The sequence below is a fragment of the Sphaeramia orbicularis genome, chromosome 6 (assembly GCF_902148855.1).
Source record: "Sphaeramia orbicularis chromosome 6, fSphaOr1.1, whole genome shotgun sequence".
Classification (NCBI taxonomy): Eukaryota; Metazoa; Chordata; class Actinopteri; order Kurtiformes; family Apogonidae; genus Sphaeramia; species Sphaeramia orbicularis.
In genome coordinates this window covers 19,332,790-19,356,208 of record NC_043962.1, presented here as the reverse complement: position 1 = coordinate 19,356,208, position 23,419 = coordinate 19,332,790, and the positions used below count along the sequence as shown (strand labels likewise).

The 23,419-nt window shown below is 38.4% G+C and overlaps 1 protein-coding gene across 2 annotated transcripts in view; it reads right to left on the bottom strand.

Moving 5' to 3' along the window:
- Positions 1 to 23,143, bottom strand: part of abcc8 (ATP-binding cassette, sub-family C (CFTR/MRP), member 8) — a 103,669-nt gene extending 80,526 nt beyond the window's left edge. The window contains exons 1-6 of one of the 2 annotated variants that reach the window (XM_030135902.1): positions 22,687 to 23,143; positions 18,650 to 18,812; positions 13,706 to 13,847; positions 13,086 to 13,207; positions 11,152 to 11,318; positions 6,510 to 6,752 (exon numbers count right to left, since the gene is read on the bottom strand). In XM_030135902.1, coding sequence (XP_029991762.1) covers positions 6,510 to 6,752; positions 11,152 to 11,318; positions 13,086 to 13,207; positions 13,706 to 13,847; positions 18,650 to 18,812; positions 22,687 to 22,707 — 858 coding nt within the window. In that variant the 5' untranslated portion in view covers positions 22,708 to 23,143. The remainder of the gene's footprint in view (positions 1 to 6,509; positions 6,753 to 11,151; positions 11,319 to 13,085; positions 13,208 to 13,705; positions 13,848 to 18,649; positions 18,813 to 22,686) is intronic. The other variant, XM_030135903.1, reaches the window with a different exon arrangement.
- Between the last annotated feature and the right edge of the window lie 276 nt (positions 23,144 to 23,419).

The window sequence follows — 23,419 nt, the reverse complement described above, 5'->3', positions numbered from 1 at the left end:
AAGGTCAAAACTGGATGTTTCAGCAAGATAATGAAACACATCCAGGATATGACATGATGAAACTGTCAAGAATTTAGTCTTTTTTTCTTGTTAACAATGAACACAAAATACTCATTTGCATTTGTTTGGGCCTGTCTGATGCAGCCACACCTTTCGAAAAGCAAAGAAGTTTTTTCCGTGATATATATATCTTTGAAATTTGTAAAATAATCCACTATTCTCTTCACTCTGATATGAAATTTGACAAGATATGGGGTAACTTTTTGACTTACTTCCACAATTCAAAAACCCTCTGACTTCTTCTGCAAACTTTAACACCCAGCTCATTATTTCATTTATTGTAACATGTGGGGCTCTAAAGGCAGTAAATCGATGGTCCTTGTCTTTCTTTTTGAATGAATGAATGAATGAATGAATGAATTTATTTATTTTTGGTTTTACATCAATCATTCTACTCAGTACATCAATTGTAATAAACATAAAAACCAAAGAAGTCGCAGGAAGTCGCAAGAAACAGGCTAGAAGCAAAAGCTTATTTTTTGCCTGTCCTTTTCAACTAATACACTGCTTACATCAATTTAAATGTGTACTGCATCAAGCATTTACACCATAATAATAGCAAATAAAAAATAAAAAAAAGTCAACAACAAAAACACATCTACCATCTCAGTTCAATATTTCTGAATAGTTTAAACTTAAACTACTCTTTTTTTTTCTTTTTTTTTTTTTTTTTGGTTTAAACTTCACCAAAGGAGTGGATAACTTAAATGCATCATTAGGTCCATTCCATAATTTGAGGGGTTTTCCTTTTTTTCTATTTTCTGTCTTGTTTTTTTTCTATTTTCTGTCTTGTTTTGTTTTGGTTCTTGGGAGTCTGATGTTTGTTTCTATCTATCTATCTGTCTATCTATCTATCTATCTATCTATCTATCTATCTATCTATCTATCTATCTATCTATCTATCTATCTATCTATCTATCTATCTATCTATCTATCTATCTATCTATCTATCTATCTATCTATCTTTGATGTTCAATACACTGTATATTGGATTTAAAAACAACATAATTGCCTACATGGCTGAAGTGACTCGGTTCACAGTGATGAGAGGAAAACATCTGGGCTGTTATTGTGCAGTAAACACTCCCAGAACATTTTCTGTGTTTGTGTCTGTGAACGTCACTGAGTCACTGCGAGTTGTGAGAACAGACGTGACCATTATCATGTGTCTTCTTTCCGTTTGAGCTCATTTTGTAACTCATATGACACATGTCAGCATGCACGTCACACACACACACACACACACACACACACACACACACACACACACACAAACAAACACTTACACACACACACACACACTACTTTCCAGCTGTCTGTCTCCTCAGGCTCAAACAAAAAGCAAAGGGGACGTTTCATTCTCACACAGGCACAGTGAAACTAGCTTCCCATAAAGTGCCTTCACCCCCACAGGGGTCGGATGTCGCTTCGTTCACAGTAGAATGGTAATGACCCGATGCCTCCCTGCTCTCCTCAATGTGCCCCGCCACCCCCACCTCTCCGCTGGGATATCTCAATCTCTCTCATCCCTCACTCCTGCCGGAAGGAAGTGGGGTTGCGTTCACACCGGACACACATGCAGCAGTGACGGATTACTGTGACCTTCCAAACACTGGAAAACAATGACCCTGCAGAGGAAGCCCTTGACCTCTAACCCCTGACACGTGCTCCAAAAAGTGAGATGAAGAGGAAAAAAAGGAGAAGAAAGAGGAATGGAGAAAATAATAAAGAACAATTCCCAGTTTGGAATGGTTACAAAAGATCTAAAGACATCAATGGATTCATGTCAACCAAAGTGGAAAAAAACAGAAGGTGCAGAATCTCACTGTATTACATAAAATGATGAGCTGGAATTTAACCCTTTAAACCCTAAGCTTAAAATGATCCGCATGGACTTTTTTCTTATTTTAACAAACTAAAAGGTTATAAAATATGCTCCGAGTGAGTCTGTTTTGACATTTTTCCGGAGAATTTTTTTTCTAGATCTTTCAAAGTCTAGCAATTATTCACAGTTAACTGCATGTTATAATACTGGTAATACGGCTTTTTCTCCAGCTTCTAGTACAGGCATGAGTGAAATTACCGTAATGACCAGATAAAACCTATAAAGTGCAATGTCTCGGGTTTTGGGAACCGTTGGAAGTTTTCCAATTCCACAAAAAGTAATAGAGTTACAGCCATTTAAACTGCATATGCGCAGGGTGTGTCAGCGATGACATGTCAGGTTTTAAAGAGTTAATGTTCTTCATGTTTTGTTTTTTTTTTAAGAACTAACTTTGATGAGCTTTCACTCCTGGTACAGTATAAAGAAGTACAGCTCAAATTTTCAATTGACCATCTTCAGTGACAAGCAGTTATTACCTAATCTACAATATACCTTCTCTATACAGTAAAACAGGCTAAATACACACATTCATAACCATTTTTACTGTTCTTGTCAAATTATTAGGAGGTTAAAACAGCCATTTCAAAGAGACATAGGTTTGATAAATCACTTCTTTGTTTTATGCATGTCTTACTAAGAGAATATATTAGAAATGGGACCAAACAAAGATATTTAACTAGCTTTTTTTTTTTTCTCCAAATGTATAAAACGGAATTTATGCTCATCTTTAATTCTAGATTCAATTTTAAAAGTACATTTATTAGGATATATAAACATTTAGTATTCTTCCTACTATATCTCTGGGAATGGATGACATATTTTTTCTCTTTGGCTTTTAACTCAGTTTTATTGGAGTTTTTTTGTGGTTTTATTGTGTTTTTATTGTTTTTCTACAGTTTTATATTTGGTTTATGTGTTTATAACTCTTTTATGTGTTTTATTTGCATACAGCACTTTGGCCATCTATGTTGTTTTAAAGTAGTTATACATAAAATTGGATGGGACTGGATATATAATGTGCAAAAGACAAGAATGTTTTTTTTATATAGGTGGAAGCTTGCCTCAGTCAAAAATTTCAATTCAATTTATGGCCATAAATTACAGCAGCTATAAAGGAGAATAATGGAAAACAGTTGTGGAAAAAATGATTAGACCACCCTTGTTTTCTTTAATTTCTTGTTCATTTTAATGCCTGGTACAGCTAAAGGTCCATTTGTTTGGACAAATATAATGATAACATCAAAAATTGCTCGTAAGAGTTAAATTTAAGAGCTGATATCTAGCTATTTTGCATGGTTTTATTGATAATAACCCAAATCACTTAAGTTCTTACATTAATATCTATGGCATTGTACTGACAAAAACAGTGCTTTTATGCATTCCATGTTTTCTTTTCTGTCTGTTTCAGTCACATGATACACCCAGGAGTTAGTACTTGATTGCATAACCATTGTTTCTGATGACTTGTGATGGTCTAATAATTTTTTCAGCGACTATATGAGCATACAAAAGGGAAATAATTAAGATGGTGACCTTAATCACTCAAGCAGTTTTCATATTCTATGCTTCACCTGAACAGTCTGTGCACATACACCAGGAGTAATTGAGTTCATTGTTGGCGCAAGCGGCTAAGCCATCCATTCCTCAAGTCATCATCAACCTGGTCTACCACCAGAGACACTTGTTGGGTACATGCAATCATCCATTGATCCATTCATGCATGCCTATTCTCATGTGACAGCCAAGGCAATTTCCTAGAAACATCTCTAATCTTATTACAGACCACGCATCAACAAAACATAGTCAATTTAGAGTTTCCAGTTCATCTCACCAACATGTGATTGAATAGTAGGAGAAAATCCATGCACCAAGGCTCCTCTACAGTAGAATATACAGCAGTGCAGTTCTTTTAGTACCGTACAGCTCACAATCTCAATGTGATGTAAAAAAAAAAAAAAAAAAAAAAAAAAAGGGACATATAGGATTTAGAGTAACATGAAATTTCAGTGTTACACTACTGACTAATCGTGTCAGTGACATCCAAAATTCAGTGTAATGGTCCCACTTCAGTCAGGACTGAATCACATAACATACGCACTGTTCTTGCAAAATTCCTTCTCGTAAACTGTTTTTTTCATGAGAAATAAAACTCCCACATTGCTTTATACAATTAAATATAATGATCACAGATTTATTATGACATTCTAACTGACAGATGAGCTCCAAATAAAATGAAGTGGGGGCTATAAGAAGCCAAAATGTTGCACTTTAATCTCTTACATAAACACTTAAAATCTTATTAGTGTGCAAGGGAAGATCCTTGTTGATCCCTTGGTGATAATCACTGTCTTCAGAAACACACAGCAGCTTGCTCCTATTTTCTGATCCTGTTTGCACATGCGGTCTTGTTTAAATAACATTAAGAATCATTTATGCATGCAAAGCTGCAGAAGCTGAAAGCAGAAGGGAAAAACGTCCTCTCCTCTCAGTCCAAAATAAAAGACTAAAATGAAATATATATGACCTGAAAAGAGAAGACACTACTCTGAGCTACTGTGTCGACAGAGCAGAACAGTAGACTCACTTCAGACAGATTCTGATTTGAAATGGGTATCACGAAACATCTGCTAAATCTGTGTCAAGGAGTACATTTTCTCCAGAGTCCAGAGAAGTGGAATGAGGTCTTGCTTCCTCTTAGACAACCTACTCGAGGGTAATTATGGATGTTTTGGTCAATTAACACCAAAAACTATCAAACACTACAAACTGTCTTTTGAAAAATCTAGTGTTACGTTCACACTGCAGGTAAAAGTGGTCCAAAACTGACTTTTTCATGACAGTCTAAACAGCACAAATCCAGGTTTTCCAAATCAGACCCAGGCCAGACACAGCAATTTAGGCTTCAGTGTCTTGCCCCAGGACACTTTGACATGTGGACAGTCAGAGCCAGGACTCAAACCGCTGACCCCTGGGTCACTGGGCTCTACCAACTGAGCTACAGCCACCCACCCTTCTCTGGAAAAAGAAACCTGGTACCTGCTGAACTGAAGAAAAGGGAGGGTACCAGATGGGTAATCTAGGATCAAATGTTCTCCAGTGAAAGCCCTGAGTGCACATCTTTGAAATAAGACTAGGCAATAAAGAAATCAGCAAAAACGTATGATTTTACCCATTTTTCAGTGTCAAATGACCTTGACCTTGTCTAAAATCATGTGACCTTGACCTGTACATGATTTGAGACCTTCATAAATGGCAGTAGCATCCCCCAAAACCTCTAATATGACATTTGCATGAGCAAATATGGCATAACTAAATGACAAATGCATGATTTTCCATTGAAAAATGGGTTTTCTGCACTCGGCTGATGGGCACCCTAAAGATGGTGGTTGGAGGGGGGGGGGGGGGGGGGGGTGTCTATAACTTTACAGATTGGGCCGAGATTTTTTGGGGGAGTTAGTAATATATAAGAGATTTACAAGTCAAATTAAGAGCTTGATCAGAAAAGAAGTCCCAAAAATGGGACGCCCTACCCAGGCCACACTGGGAAAAATCGAAATCTTACCAAGTGTATTTATCTCATTTCAAGTCAAAATATGTCATCAAACTTAAAACAAGACAAAATCACCTAAAGAGTAACTTTTCAGTGAGATATAAGAACTTATTTTCAGACAATAGATCTTGAACTTGACCTTGAATTAAGCAAAAAAAAAAAAGTCTTAAATTAATCACAAAATATGCTAATGGAACAAGTGAAAATTATCTTGGTAAGATTTCTTAAAATAAGATTTTCCAGATCTATTGTCTAAAAATAAGTTCTTATATCTCACTGAAAAGTTTCTCTTTAGGTGATAATGTCTTATTTTATGTGTGATGAGATATTTTGACAAGAGATGAGAAATATTCACTTAATAAGATTTGGATTTTTGCAGTGCACTTTCATATGTGGTCCTAAATCGGATACATATCTGATGTTTTCCAATACGACTTCAGTCTAAACTATTATGTTACACTTCATCTGACTTCTACGTCACTGAATTGCAATTGACATCACAATTCTGCGCTGGAGGAGGCAGGACCTGGCAACATCTATATTTACTCCAAACACATTGCACTGTGTGTGATATTATACCTTCTATATGCGGGGTCATGTCAGGACCACAGACTGTTCACATATGAGTCTGATGGCAGTCACATTTGAATTATAATGTGAATGACCATGCAAGAAAATCAGATTTCAGTTTAAAAAAATCAGAATTGACCATTAAGACCAGCAGGGTGAATATACCATAAAAATCCCTAGAACTAACACTAGCATCTATTTTCTGATACCATCTGCTACAGTATATGCAATGATGCAAGAAAGAGTGTGACCCTTTTGATTTTCACCATATCAAATACAATATCTTTGATCTTGAGAGATCAGCGTGGGACCAACATACATAAAGAAGTGGAGAATTATTTATACTTCCTCTTATCCCTCTATGTTTGTTGTACTTTCATGTCTTGGATTCAAATGATCGTAAATTCAAGTTCAGCTGGTACCACCAGTAAATGAAAAACTAACCTTTTGATCTTCAAAAGCTTTGCGCAGTTTTATGTAGTTGGTGAGCGCTCTCATTGCAATGGGGAGTTTGCCAATGACCTTGAGGTCAATGGGCCGTCTGTGAGCGGAGGTAATGAATGTATTCATCCACCAGTAAGTGGCTTTAGACAACAGGTTGACAAATGGCTGAAGGAACCGCACACCCAGGTCCTGGAGGTCCTCAGGAGGTTTGACTTCTGTCGGGTTGGCAAAACACATGTAGCGCTGCAAGAAAACAAACAAAAAAAAGACTTAATTCAGTGGTTCCCAACCTTTTTTGGCTCGCGCCCTCTTTTTAACATCACAAATTTTTGGCGACCCCAAACATTCAAAACGGAGACTTTTTTTTTTTTTTGCTAAAATAATTTGTTTTTAATCAAGTAATAGTTTGCTATGCTATGTTGCAAATAAATTTTGATTTTAGATGACATTTAGGCTATATAATGTATAATATTATGGGCGGAGGCAGAAAATCCAGGTGTAGATTACTGCACAAAGTGAGAATTTTATTTTCCTTGGTCAAGATATGTACAGTCAGTCCAGCTTGGATTTATAAGACTGACAATTAATACTGAACAAACAAGAACTCAAACTATGAATTATGAAAGAGCTGCAGCATCTGAAACCGACCACAATGAACATTTGAAAGATAAACAATACCACAGTGCTTCAGTTTCAGCGTCACAGTTTGTCATGTCTGTTATGTATTGTGATTGTCTCTCTCAACTCAACATATATTTTTTATTAGTAAGTTTTTTTTATTATTATTTTTATCAATTACTAGAAATTTCAGCCAACCCCATTTGAATTCCAGGTGACCCCACGTGGGGTCCTGACCCCAAGGTTGAATGACACTGACTTAATTATGACCAACCAGTGGTGATCTGAAAGACAGAAGGAATCACACAGAGAACTAAAACATACACCCACTAATGAGACATTCAGTGGAACAGAAACACCAATTCTATGGCAATATGTACAGTGATAATAATAATAATTTACATTCCATACCTAGTGCACAGAAGAGCTAAAGCACAGTGAACATGGCACTTGTATGCACTAATCACTTGCTTTAATTATAGGTGCACAGAGATAGGGTGGATTAATTACATGTTATTGAATTCCACAATGCTAACAGCTGCATATTAGAAAAACTTCACCATATCACAGATGCTCTACTCTCATTGTCATTGTGTGTGTGAACATGGTTATATGACTGCAGCTTGAAATAAAACTGGATACTTTATTGTTGTTTTATGTCACCTATATGGGAGTATCTGATGCAATTATGACAAAAAAAGAGTATTCTTTATGTTAATTTCTCAGAAAATGAAACTTTGGTAACTCATGCTGCATAGATTTTAAATCCAATAATATGCTTTCTCAAATGATTATGTCCCCTGAGCAAGACCTTCGAACTAGCCACCAGTTATGGGTCATCACTGGGTGGATTTGGGTCAGTGCTCCTGTTTTTAGAGGAAGAATCTTCATAAATATGTAAAAGGCCAATGGCTCTCCAATAGCGATTTCTTAGGTGGTTTAAGGTGACATTTAATCCCAGAGGTATAAAAGAATCAATAATGCCTTTGTCTGTGCAGCATGGATGAACAATGGCTACCTTTTTGCTGTGAGGAAAGTAGGTTAAGGACTAATTATAAACAGGGAACATTCTTTGATATAATGGGTCCTGAAATATTCTGCTTTTCATGGTTTGTCATTAATATCAATAATGCACCAATTAAATTCATTAAAAGCGCAATATATTTTAAAAATTACATCACATAGTGTATCATTTATTAGAATGTGTCACAATAAACAGGATTAGCTTCCTTCTTTTTTCAGGGGGCTAATGGCAGTCAGTTAAAACTACATTTTTTCACCAATGCTTGGTCAAAACAAATTTTGATCTTATGAAACAAAAACCTGATTAGATACTTGTTCTACAAATTCTTCAAAATATGTAATAACCACTGCTGGATTTCAGCAAAAGAAAATATTTAAATAAAAATACTCTAGATTCAGATTCAGACAACTTTATTTATCTCATATGGGCAATTTATTTGCAGCTTACCACAGACATCGGCCCACATCCAAAGTGCAATGAGACAAACATAAATAAATCAGTGTACAAATACAAGATCATTGCAAGCAACAATGAATAAATGCATTTAACCCTTTCATGCATGAATTATGGGAACCTTAGCCAAGATATTTTTCCTGAGTGCTTTTATTCCTTTATAGGCATGAAAAAACACAATACGATCAGTTTTTTTTTGTTTTGTTTTGTTTTGTTATAAGGAGTTACAAAAATTTCCACTCAGCATTTAAATTTTGAAGCAAAGAAACATGTATTTAAAAACTAATATCAGAAAGTGATATGGAAAACTATGCAATACAAACATTTTTAATGCTGCTAATCAGATGTTTTGTCACATTTTATCATACTCTAATACTAGTTATTTTTCACTTCATGGAGATAATATGCAAAAAAAAAAAAAAAAAAGAACAGCATAGTTACAGTAGCAGTATGAATGTCATTGCATGGGATAATGTATAAGCATCCACTGTGTTGGCTGATATGGAACTAAAACAACAAAACCCATGGATATACAAGAGAACAGCTGTAGAATAGCTGTCCACTATAGTGACCAGTACGCATGAAAGGGTTAAATAATCGACAATAAATAATCAATAAATACCAATGCAGACTAAAAGACTAACAGACCCCATTGGTTCTGCTAACATTAAAAAAAAATCTCATGTAAAATGACTAAAACGGCTGCTGTCAGAGTTTAAAAGCGTCATAGCAGTGATAGATAGAGCATGAGCTGCATGAATAGAAAATTGCAGGGCATGATGGGAAAAGCATCTCTTTTGCCGTTTATTCAGGAAAAACAGATTCAATAAAAGATGTGCAGGAGTTAACAGAGACAGCCTTCACATACTAAGGAGAAAAAAGAAAACGGTCTGACATTTTCTAAATCATGTTCAAATAGGTCAGGATGGTTGAAAATGTCACACACTAAATCATGGAGAGACACTGCCATGATCAGCTTGTGTTTGTGTGATAACAGAGCTTTAGAAACAATCGTAGAGTAACAGATGGCCGTTCCCTTCTCGAATGAGTTAGTTTGTTTGGGAGTAAGTCTGGGGAAAACTATATTGACTGATCAGCAGTCGACGCTGAAAATGGGATTAATGTAACACACACCTTATGAACCAAATATCAGACACATAACAGCCTTGGGCAGCTTTCATAAAGCTGAGCACACCTGACCTGTGGCATTGTGGATTAAAGTTTTAGTTCTTCCATTTACTTCTTTCTGTCCAGTGGCTTTGGCTTTGTTTGGGAGAAAATGGTGAAGTCTGACATAACGTGATCATTGAATTTATTTGACTGAATATAAAATAAGAGTTGCCTGAAAACCAGATGCATCTGCCTGACATATACTTTTCCAGTGTTTATCTGATACAAGTTTTTAATACAAATGTTGAGGCACCTTTGTAACAACCATGATAGCTGCTGTTTATATGAATAGAATAGAATAGAATAGAATAGAATAGAATAGAATAGAATAGAATAGAATAGAATATTCTTTACTGTCATTATAACATGTATAACAAAATTTAAATGCCATCCAGTATATAGATTAAAAACCATTAGACAGTTCATTAAAACAGAAATTAAAACTTGTTAAATAAAATATGAAATTTGAATGATGTAAATTTGTTTTTCAAAGATTCGCATCAAATGTGTGGGTTACTATGACCTTCACGCTTTATAATGTTGTCCCACGAGACGATTGTGTAATTAGTGACATACAGCACTCCATACTAAATGATACTCGTGTAAATCCAAAGCACAGAGGATGAATAATGCAAGACTACCATCCCATTAAAGAAAAAAATACAACAGTAGCTGCATTAGCTACTGTGATATAAAGCTCAGGGTAAATAAGGTGTGAGTATATGTGTTTACTGTAAAACCTGGTAACAGATGAGCAAAGTTTGGAACAGGAATGAAAACTTGTTGAAATAAAATAGGAAATTTGAACGATGCAAATTTGTTTTACCAAGGAAAACTTCAGAAATCAATGTTCTAGTGAGATGACCTTGATTTGTCACATTTATATGTGTGCATGTTGCATAGAATAGAATAGAATAGAATAGAATAGAATAGAATAGAATAGAATAGAATAGAATAGAATATGCCGTCATTGTAACATGTATAACAAAATTAAAGTGCCATCCAGTATATAGATAAAAACCATTGAACAGTTCATTTTGTGGGAAGAATAAACAATGCACTCGTTTCAGACTATGTTGATAACACTGAGTGTCTGCAATACTTCTGACAGGATTTGCTTGGTTTAATTTACCAAATGACCCAACTATCACACTTTTTGCTGCACTCATTTGTTATAGGTCCATTCAGTGGCATCCAGAGGCATCTTTGTCTGTGTATAATGAAAACACCATTTGGAAATTGAAAATTAACTGAGACATTCCAGACTAATTCTCATTTGAGAGCTGCCCTAAGCTTCTAGATTTTAACTAAAATTAATTTTCCTATCAGGTCAAGTGTGTGTGTGTGTGTGTGTAGAAAGCACAGAGACACACTCACCCTGCCTTGAATGACATTGATCTCCACAGTGAGTAGGAGCCCGTAAAGCAGCACCAGCAGTCCAGTGATGCAGTAGCGGAGCTGCCGGGGGCCGATGCCATGCTCGGTGTACTTGGCAAACTTGATGGTCTTCATAATAAAGGCCAGAACCCAGTAGATCAACAGGGCTGAGGGGATTTAACAGAGATCAGACAGACACAGTAAATCAAGAGACAAGGCAAACATAAGAGTCACCTGAGTGTGTCCTTCAGCAGACAGATTACACCAGGGCTGGACAGTAATAACATCAGTTTTCTCACTAACACACCAGTCAAATCCTATTATTTGTTTTACTACATGTAAGTATGACTCAGCTGTTGTTTGTTGTCCATTGAATGTTCTGTCAGGACAGAATTGAATTTTTTCTTCTTTCTTTTTATTGACTATATTGTAACGGTAAACAAAAAAAAAGAGAAACAAAAGAGACCCAAAAAACAAACAAACCAACCAAAAAAAAAACAGACAAACGAGAGCACAAATAAGTACAAAAGAAAACACTGTGCCGGGGTAGCAACAGTCAGTCTATTGATTTTGTGTAAATATAGTCCAATTATTCCACTTTTTTTCCCAATTTTTTTCTTCTTTCAGTTACGTAGAGAACTTTCCAAACAAAAAACTGTGAGGTCTGCTGCATTCACTTAGAGTATCTTCCTCCAGCTCTGCCTTTTCTATGCCCTCCTTGACCCCGATCTCCGCCCTCAAGATCCTAAGATAATTCACGGTGATTATATCTTCATAATGAAGACTATCTCTATCATAATAACAGAAGCAGTACGTGGGTCAATGGCAGAGCCTCAATTAAGAAGATGAATTGCAGTGAATAACGAACTGCACACCGCAGTCACTTCCTGAGAAGCCTGAATGTGATATGAAGATGTTAAAGATGAATACAGTTCAATGGCCCGATAGGAGTGGCAAGTAAATCACCAAATTCCGCACATGGATGAGTTAATGATGCCTGAGGAGGTACAAATATTTGAAAAGACACAATGGAGAAACTGCATACATGGAGTATAAGAAAGATGCTGACAAAGCTAAAAAATAATGATCACAAGGCAGAAACCTACTGGTTAAACCATCTTGTTGAAACAAATCAAAACAATGTTGATATTTCAGGTATTAATGTGAGGGGCTGTTAAATATCCATGTACTAGAAGAGCAATAGACACTAAATGATATTGCCTTCAACCGCTCTGCCGTAATGTAATGGACAATTCATCCGTAATTATATGGCTTTACAGTTCAGTGAGTCAACAAGGCTTGGTTTTCTGTTTCATCATTTAGTTAATCTAGGCTTTACCATCAGTAATGTATCATCATAAAGCACCAGGGGGAAGGCACATGTCTCATAGCCGCACTGGGTTCAATCTTTCAGAGTTCCACAGAACAGTTCTACAGAGAGTTCTACATCTAAAAGTCCAAAATAAGCTAATTTATCACCAAGAAAAAGTAAAGGAAGAAAACAGCCAGTACCTCATAGGCATTGAGAACATTATTAATATTTTAATGCTGGTTCTGACCTTTTTCCTCTGCTTACTTTAGCAGTATCATACAGTTTAAAATGCTAACACAGCATCACATGTCAAATCTTAGAGAGTTATGATCATATAGGTTAATCTGATTTATCCTTAGGGGATGTTTCTACCTAGATAAAAGAGTGAAAAGCAAACACTTGAATTACATCTTCAAACACTAACACACCTACAGGAATGTTGTGTCTTTTGGATTAACCTGACTTCCATAGTGGAGATCCAAAAAGCACAATCGGTAACTAAAGATCTCTGTAGTTGTCTATGACAGTGTTGTAGTGGCCGATGCAATATAAGTGTTAATGTCCAGACTCTAAATTGTCTCAAAGGCCTAGAATGTAACAAAGAATATAAAGAATACCGTACCTAATAGTAGCTTGGGGAAGTTAGAGGTTTCAATGTTATGATAATAGACAATCGATGTAATCCCAGCCATGAAGGCCAGACCTGCAGGCATGTACAGGTGCAGATGGAGGGACTGACTGAACCTGTAAAGAAACAGGAGACACATGATGAAAAAACAAAAAATGATAAAGCACCACCAGATATCACTGTTACACCAGGTAGTATTTTTTCCAGGAGCGCTTAGATGCTGTCTAGGTTCAGTTTGTGTAATGGTAAAGTTCTGTGCAAAAGTCTTAGGTCACAGGTAGGTGTGTTATTTTAGCAAGATTACCATGATATATTATAATGTACAGATGCATGTCTCAGTCTCTGTAATAAGATACAACTGAAATATAGAACAGGGTCAAAACACAGTAATGTCCTGTCAGAGAGCGAAATTTAATTGATTGCTATTCCAACATTTATTTCAATATAAAGTAGCTCCTTGTTTTGGATAATCCCTTATGGTCCAACTGAAGCAAAAATGAATTTAAAAGTAAAAATATGGGTCATTCAGCAACACTAATCTGTCAAATTGTCTCTAAAATGTCCCGTCAGAGAGATTTTGAATACTTTTTTTTGATCAAACAGTGCTACCATACCCATCAGAGACGATGCCTTCTGCAATCTCACAGACGAGGATGAAGAGCAGGACGAAGGTGAGGAGCCAGCGCAGGTTGTGGCCAGGGAAGTGTAGCCACGTGCTGTGGTGGATGTGGACTTTTGAACTCTGGCTGCCCCAGCCTCACACAGAAGAAGGAAACAGATTGTTTTTAAAGGTCAGGGTTGTAAATAGACGCCACATTACATCTCAGTTCAGTTCATGTATGCAGCCATGAAAAAAAGTATAATTCTATGGTTTTATGTAATGGGATGTAATAATAACACAAATAATAATAATAAAAAAAGGTCATTAACAGGATGTAAAATTATGTAGATCTAACCTCTCTGTGTGAAACAACACACAACCAATTCCACTGTGTCATTTATTGAACACAAGTGAAGCCAAAATGGAGAAGCAGTGTCTGAAAAAATAAGTATGCTCTATGGCCACATTTACACAGAGATCCCGGAAAAAAGGTGAGATGGTGATCCCACCTTTTTTCCACCATTGACCAATTTCCACAGTCAAGCCAAAGGAGTAAGAGAGGTGAGACAGGCTGGACTTTTACACAGCAGACCTGCATTCCGTAATCAAAGGGGCGGTGACACAGCACAGCGTATTGAGGTTTTGCACATACGTCACATGATCACGTGGTTTTCTTTTTACGACGCCATATTGGTAGGCAAGCTTTCCTTGGATCGTACAACACGTTAAACGATGGACCTGCTAAACTCCTGTGTGCCATTTATTACTTAGCTTTCACCAAGTATAAGTTAGGCAGACAGACCGCTGGGTTCCACTGGTGGCAGCGGTGGTTCTGTTCTGCCGACTGCTGTTTATAGTTATTACTGCAGTTAGCGTAGCTTCTCAGTATTGTTAGCCTGTGTGCCTGTTGCGCTTAGCGGCGTGGAAAAAAAGAATTGTCATCATGTGGTGCGGCGATGAAGACCCCTTTAAACCTACTAGGAGGGCTTCCCCTGGCCTATCACCCTATAGAGAGAGAGAGTGATAGTGGATCTACCTGCTCCCTTTGCCGGCGATGGCAGCCAGAGTTTCCTCAGCTGGGTGAGGCAGCTGGAAGTGTCAGTCGGAACTACGGCGGGCAACACCGCTGAGTACAGCGGGGAGGTGGTGAGAATACTCCCCACCCGTCTGTGCAAGTCTGCTTTTCTACTATGGGACAGCCTTCCCGATGTGGTCAAGTCAAATTATACGGCCGAGAAAGAGAAGATGGGATCGGCTTTTGGACAGAGACAGTTAATGGACCGTTTTACAGCTAACATATCGGTTCATTCACGAGTTCCGGGGCAGAGCCTGGAGGTGTACGCGGCTGATGTGAGCCAGCTGGTAGCTGGTACTCGTGTTTTTGCCTCCGAGTCCCTGTTGTTAGTAAACATTGAAACTCATGTATGGTGCCTTTATCACAAGCAGACATAATCGCAAATAGCAAAACACGCAAACATGAGTCCAAAGAAAAACACTATATAAAGCAACAGCTCTGACTTTCTGGATCCAGATAGTGTGCCTACCAATATGGTGGTGTAAACAACTATCACATGACCAGTGACGTCACCTGCAAGTCCTCAATAGTGTGACGTATAACTTCCGCATTGGAAATACTCCAAGCATAGCGATGTTGCTAACCTCTCGAGAGGTTTCACCATTCCACAAATGTTAGCATGGATAGAGTCCTCCACCCAAAGTGACAACAACTGATGGATCTTGGCGTCTCCCCAGTTTGGCATCCTTCTGGTCGAGTTCGTTTGTTTGTTTTCCTGTACATGGCCTGCACTCATTTTTAAATACCCCGTCACCTTGGTTGCGGAACCAGAGGTGTTCCTTTTACATAGCATTTTGGAATCATGGTTCCACCTTTATCACGGCTCTGTTACTACCTCCAGAGGAATTACAAAGCTGTGACAGAGGTGGGGTCAAATGATCCCACCATTTTGTTTACACAGACGTCGTTGTGGAATAAAGGTGAAATATTCCCATAACAGAAGTGCTGTATAAAAGGGGCATGTGGGTCAAAGTTTGTAGAACAACCTTCAGCAGCAATACCTTGAAGTAATCTTTTTTTAGTATAACCTTTATCAGTCTCTCAAATTGTTGTGGAGGACTTTGGAGTTACTTTTCTTTACAACAATGCTTCAGTTCATTGAGGTTTGTGGGCATTTGTTTATGTACAGTTGTCTTGCAGTCTCGCCACAGCATTTTAATAGAGTTGAAGTCTAAACATTGACTGATGACATGATTCTTTTCTTTTTCAGCTGTTTCATTTAAATTGACTTGGATGCTTGGGAACACTGTCCTGCTGTATCACTGCGTGTTCAGCCAAGTTTTAGCGGTCAGACAGATGGTCTCACATTTGACTCTGGAGTACTCTGGTACACAGAGGAGTTTATGGATGACTTTGAGGTGCCAAGGTCTTATAGCTGCAAAACAAACCCAAATCCTCCCATCTCCTACGAGGTATTTGTGCTGATATGCTGTGTTTGGTTTTTACTGAATGTACTGTGTACTACTGCCAAACATCTCCACTTTAGTCTTGTCTGTCTAAATGACATTATTCCACAAATGCTGTAGTTTGGTCAGATGCAAATTTGCAAACCCAAGCCATGTGCCATGTTCTTTTAAGACTAGAGGTTTTCCCCAAACAAGCCATACTTTTTCAGTGTTTTTCTAGTTGTACTACTATGAATTTGAGTACAGTTTGACTATTGCATGGTCCTAGGTAGGGGTGAATTTTATAGTACATTCAGTCCAGGGAAGATTGGCAACTGTCTGTCTATTAGAAACGGCCTTAACATCCTTCCTAGACTGATGGGCAGCAACAATGGATTCTCTACACTCAGTGATGTCTTTCCTTCACTTAACATACACCTGAATGCCTCAGACCTGTGAACTGCAAAAACATCTGCTTTTATAGAGGTGGTCAGATTTGCTAAATATTAATAAATCAAGAGCATTTGCATAGCTACTTACAATCTTAATTCATATGGAAGCAATAAGTTCATACTTAATTTACACACTGTTTCTCCATTTTCACTTGATGGACTCTGTCATGAGCTGATTTATGCAAGAGATTGGAGTAAAATAACTTCAGAACCTGGTGAGGACTGTAAGTAGGAAACACTGAACAATCAAGTCCTCTGAAGACAGAATCTAAAAATAGATGGAGTTTGAAAGGCATCGTTTTTCAGCAAGCATAATGAAAGTAAACATGAGGAAAATTTTCAGTGCAGTTTTATACCCAGTGCAACTGTGAATACCATGAGCTGCATAACAGAGTGCTATCACACTAATAGCTGGGCTGAATGACAAATAATAGATAAACTTCAAAGAGGGGTCTATTAAGAAGAATGGCAGCCAGCCAGTGTCAGTTAACGTTGTCATAACATTCATTTCATCTCTGTAAAGCACTAAAATAGTCCGGCCTGAGACTTTAATAAAATCAGTCTGGCTCTCAGTGGTATCCTGTCATTATTGCTCTTTCACAAACTAAAATACTTAGCATCAACCCAAATCTTCAAACCGGGGCTATTACAAATTTAGCAGAACTATGACAAAGGTAATTTAATTTGGTATTTAATGTAAACAAACATTATGCAAATTTATAAAAAATTGTCAAACTGTGTTTTAACATCTTCAAACCATGGCCAGTAATATTTTCTTTTCCTATTAATCTGCTACAGTTCATTCATCCTCAACATCCTTTTACACTCGTGGCCTTGATCTGACAAGCTGAGCTCAAGGGACAGCACTAAAGTGTTTCTCATCGTGCAGCTACAGGGCAGAATGGAGAGCAGAATACAGCTACTCGAGGTGAACAGCAAAGCTTCAACACCCCTGAGGTTTGTCCTTGGTGGTGAAGTTGTTACCTTAGGGTGACATGTGGCAGTACTGGGGTGCAGTTTATTGGATTTTTATTTAATTACAGCCACCTCACACTACATCTTTCTTGAGTATCTTTCTGTTTACACTTCCAGCCTCTTTGTTAGCACACTTTAAATTAGCCTTTTCAAGGGTATAAATGGAAAGAAACTGAGAGGTGTAGAGACACTCAGTGCAGGAGTGAGATCTTTGCAGGTGCCATTTGTGAAAACAAAAGGAGACAACTTATAATTATAAAAAAGTGACTGTTAAATGCAGTGACAGCATAGACAAAGAAACTCAAAATAATGGCACAAAGACATCCAGAAAATATCTACACACCACAAACAAATTCTGCATGACAGTATGTGTACAAAATGAGTGGACAAACATGAGCTAACGCTGTGATGCATTCTCATAAATCAATGCTTTTTACTATCCTTCCCTTTTGATACCTTGCGTGCACATGTGAAGTGACAAATGTACTGCCTCAGAACCAACACTCACAGACATGTGGCATGCACACACATGCTGACATGTCAGAGGATGTTTGAATGAAGCAGCAGACTGTGCAGCGACTCAGTGCCTGTCTGTTACACACTGACGATGACACTAATAGAATGGCGAGCATCCAGAAAGGTGTAACCTAATACCAACAGGATGATACCAGTTTGGCTCTGTGCACTGCATTTCATCATAAGGGACATGTTTACATGTAAAAGTGGTTGAAATACAAGCATTTTACCAATTATTATAGCTATAGGACGAGTAAACTCTTATGAGAAACAATGAAATGACAGTCACTGTTAAAATATGACCATAATGGAAACTAAAAATGTATGTGTTTTAAGTTTCTAGAGAAATATTTCTTAATAAAGTAAGTCCCTCAATAGTTCAGTAATCATGTGTCAAAGAAAACTAAATGAACAAAGACAGGACAGTGAAGTTGTGTTCTCACACTGTCCTCATGATATGATGTTACAACATGGGATCTGAACATATAAACACATAGCTTGTACAGGAAGATGTAGTGGGGTTATTGGGAAGTCTACGTCCCAGTGACACTCACCAATGAAGAGGATGGGAAAGGTGATGAAGAGGAGAAAGACGTGTGGCACCACATTGAGCGCATCCAGAAAACAGCCGTTGTTCAAAACCCCCCCATCCACGTTGTAGGCAGCCGAGTTGTTCTCGTTCCCACAGAACGCCAAAGACATGGTGGAACTGGGACTCTGCAGGGAGCCGGCCAGAGGAGGGGGAGGAGAAGGAGGAGGAGGAAGGTGAAGGACCGGAGACAGAGGAAAGACAAAGAGGCTTAACAGAGAGGCTCTCAGAGCATGTTGTCTTTTTAAAAGGAACTGTGTCCTCTGTAGATCCCTTTAATTCCCAAAGTGAGCTCCTCCCTGCTCCTTCTCGCTTCCAGATCCCAAATAACAGATCCAGTGAGGAAGAGGAGAAAAACAGACAGAGGGAGGGAGGGAGGAAGGGGTCAGAAGCAGTCACAGTCCAGTACAGCGACGGCAGCAGCGGCTCCGTCTCCTCTCCGGCAGTCTAAGCAGCTTCACCGGCTGCTCTGGTGAGAAACATCTGCATCCCGTCTGCCCGCAGTCCGCAGACATCCTTTAGTACTCAAGCTTCACTTGTGCACAGCGGCTGCACAACTCCAGTGGAATGCAGAAATGCTCACATCACTCATACATACACACTCACACACGTGCACAGCTAGAGCAGCGGCAGCATTCTGCAGTGCACCTGCTATTCCTGTCTCTTTGCAAACGGGAGCTCAGAGTCGACCTTGGAAGACGAGAGCGGGAGGGCAGAATGCACAGCAAGCTGGAGGATCAGGAAAATGAAGCACTGAAGGTAGGGAGGTGGGGGGGCAGGAATGAATGATGAAGTGGGAGGAAAGAGGAAGGAGAGAAGGAGGGACCACCACTGAATGACAAACAAAACGTCGTATAAAGGTGTGTATGAGGCATGAGCAAGCATTTTAATCTAAATTCCAACCTCATGTTTCAGGAATTACGCAATCCTCCTGCTGATTCAGCTGCTACCTCACTTAACTAGTTGTGCAGCTAACAGAATATAAGGAACAAATATGCGGTGCTGGCTAAATATTCTGCACACATATAAAAACTGACATTAAATATTTATGAAGCCCTGCGAGGGAGGTATTGTGCGTGGGATCCTATGGGAAAAAATCCCATAGGAGCCAATGGCAGCTGGGATCACAGTCACATGTGAGCAGATGTGGTAATAATCCTTCCAACAGGGACAGGCGGTCGCATGCCCTTTTCTTAGTTCAGTTAAAATGATTTGTGTTCAGTGTAATCCATGCCACAGTGACCCTCACATAACAGAACAGCAGAGATAAGATTAAATGTAATGAGCAGTTTACACGAGTGTTTACAAGCATGGTCATCTGTTGAGATATAACAAAGTAATTCAATAAAGATGTATTTATTTATTTGGCTTATTTGATAGGGACCAATACAAAAGACATAGACCAACTGTAACACAGCAATCCTATGCATGCATCATAGTGCTTATAGAAAAATCTAATTTGCAGCACCGGTCCCTAGATGGGCTTTTATGAAAAGTTAAAATACAGAGAGGAATGGAGAGACAATGACCTTTTACATACAAACTGTGGTATAGGAAAGAAAATAATCAGGTTAAAGCAAAGAAACAATAATAATGTAAATATAGCATCAAAAAGACACATGAAGCTGATTCTGAAGCTGTTAAAATGGAAGTGCAGGTACTATTTTAAGTCACCCAAAAGCAACTTCAATCAAACATTCGAAGTATTTTTACCATTTAATAATAGAAAATGGTTTGACATTCCTTTTTCAAAACTCCATTAAGGAAAGCTCTTAGAGATGTATGAGTTGTGTATGCTGGGGTTTTTTTCCCTGACAGACTTATAAGAGCACTACAGTCCACTGTGATTTAACAGTATTGAGAGGATAACACATACTAGATGAGCCCTTTAATATTAAAATTCAGGCAGAATCAAAAGGAAGAGGATGAAACTAACGCTGTGACTGTGGTAGTTTTTGGATTTTTAGGTAGTAGGAAAAGTTACAGTTCAGTAGATAGTCCTAGTTTGTGACTGCAAATACAGAAAAGAACAGTATATAAAAAAAAGGCTGGAAAAAAAAGTAAAAACTGACACCATTTTGTCATCTTCTAAGTGGCTGCTGAAATGTGCTATTCTGAAATCTGGCAGAAGCAGGAGTTATTTTGGAAACAACGATGTACAGAGGAGATCAGGGCTCGCTGAAAGTGAAGAAATATCATTAATTTCACTCAAGATGATGAGTTCACAGCTGCTCTGTTTTACAGACTTCAGTTCTGTCCTAACATTCTGCTAGATTAGTGAGCAGTGAAATCCTTTTATACCTCCGGGACCAACAGTTTACATAAACAACCAGAATTTGGCATAGCTCAGGAACCAGATATTTCATCTTCTTTGTGGTTGTTGTAAATATTCTTCTGAACATAAAAATGGTCACTTTTGATGCCTCAGTGTAACTCTTAAAGACCCAAACAGCTACTGGCAACCAAAACCATCTACTGATGTAAAATGTTTAATAACTTCAGAACAACTAAACCTACCAATAGATGTAAATAATTGGTGTAAACTGCAGTTTTTCATCTTTTCATGGCCATCAGATATGACTCATTTGGATATTCAGAGGCTCCGTAGTGAAGTTGGAAACACTGTCATCTTCTACAACATTGATTCACCAGTAAAATCCATGGAGTTGGATCAATGACAGTGGTTGTAGACGTTTGTTTTACATTCAGATGTTGATGTCTTTGCTGAAAATGGCACTTTTTCTACAGTTTTCTCTTTTTCTGATTCAGTAACCCTCAACTTTAATCTGAGCTTTTATGAACATCCACAATATCAGCAAATTAAATACAGGAAAATATCAGATTTTCATGGAAAAAACACAAAATACCTAGCATAATATTATAATAATATGCTGATAAATCACTTAAGAAAGGTTAAATTGAGACAAAAATTCATTTGGGAAGTGACATAAAAGTAGCACAGGGTCTTGATGGGTTAATATATTATCCTCTTTAACACTCAGAATAACTAGCCAGAGCACATCTTTCTGACGACCTACATCAGAGATCAGCATTGTCCATCACTAGAATGCCTGGGGAAAATATAGAGCGGCAATGTGAGCTGGGAGATAAGTGGAAGAGCAGCCACACAGAGAATGGCTCATAGAGAGAGAAAAAAAACAAACCAGTGGAGCATCAGACACTGTCGATTACCTTTGAGGTTTGTAGCTATTGGGCTTAAAGTGAGGTGAGGTGAGGAACCATGCATTCCACAAACCATTAAATTTACAGCTCCAAATAGATACTGACAGGGATATGTGGTGACAGCATGTCTTTTAAATACAACCACAGATATAGACAACTGCCAGCTGAATTTAACAGGATTAATGTGTGTATGATGTTAATGCTTAGGGATGATTTGGTTTATGGGAGTAAAAGGCAAACAATGACTCACGTGTCATTATGTAGCACCAAAGAATCATACATTATTTAGTGGCATCTATATATGTAAATGTCATCTTGTACTGCCAGTGTCCCTTTGATCTACTCAAAAAAAGAAAAGGAGGGGCACTCCAGCTTCATTTTTCTTTGGAAAATATCCCCCATCTGACTGTGATACTATTCTACAGCACAACACTGCTGCTGATCTGCATCACATATTTCACACTTCTGCTCTGCTATAATTTACCACCAGAAGTGAGTCTGATGATGTATGACCCTATTACACTCCACACAGAGGTCCTTTGACTGAATATAACTTAAAATGACTTGAAGCATTACTGGAAAGCCCTTCATTTGCCTTTCAGTTGTAAAAACAGTGGTGTTTTCAGTCAACAATGAGGTTCCCTGTATGTTCTGTCATGGTAGAAAGACTTCATGATGGTCAGGTTACAATGAGTGTCCAATCTGCTACTACTACTGTGCATGTCCGGGAATGAACAGAAAGCTACGTCTGCATCTCATTGTTAAAATCGAAAGTATTGATTTTAATGAGTGACCAAGAGGCGCATCCACGGCACTTACCGGTTTATATCGAGAGATCATTGTGTTTCTTGTTTTCTCGACTCCCAGAATAGTCAGTAGTCTTTGTCACATCCGCCGGTGTGATGTGAGAGAAAGATAAGGGAGGATATATCCAATATTGGAGTGTCTCATGTGCTCAGAGCGCCTCTGTCTCCCTGCTGGTGTGACTTGTGTGTGACCATCCGAAAAGAGGCGCCGGTTCACGGGCTGGAGGCGGGGAGCTGTCCGCGGTGCTGAAGCCAGGTACCCAGGAGGAGGAGGAGGAGGAGGAGAAGGAGGAGGAGAAAGAAGAAGAGGTGGAAGAGCAGGAGGAGAATAGGTCTTCCACCCAAGGCCACCTTTGGTTTATGGTCTGAACTGTGGACCCAGATCGGTCGGTTGCTGTTGCAGGGCCGATGAACCAAACATACAAAAGCGGTCGATACGACGCTGAAACTCGCAGCGGACACTAGTCACGTATGCCATCATGAACAGAGGATGACTACACACAGAGGTTATGTAACATTATAGTGGGATGCTGCTTTGGGAAGCGTCACTCATGAACAGTTCCTTATTGGATTTGTGTTTAGTGTTTTACATGACCTACATTTTATATCTTGGTAAATACAAAACGTGTTGTGATTGGAATTTCAAGCAAAGCCTTTGTCATGAAAGTCAGGATTATGACAGACATCATTATGGACACAGTTGATCTGCCATTCAGTGTAGCATGGTATTTGAGAAGCACTACCGC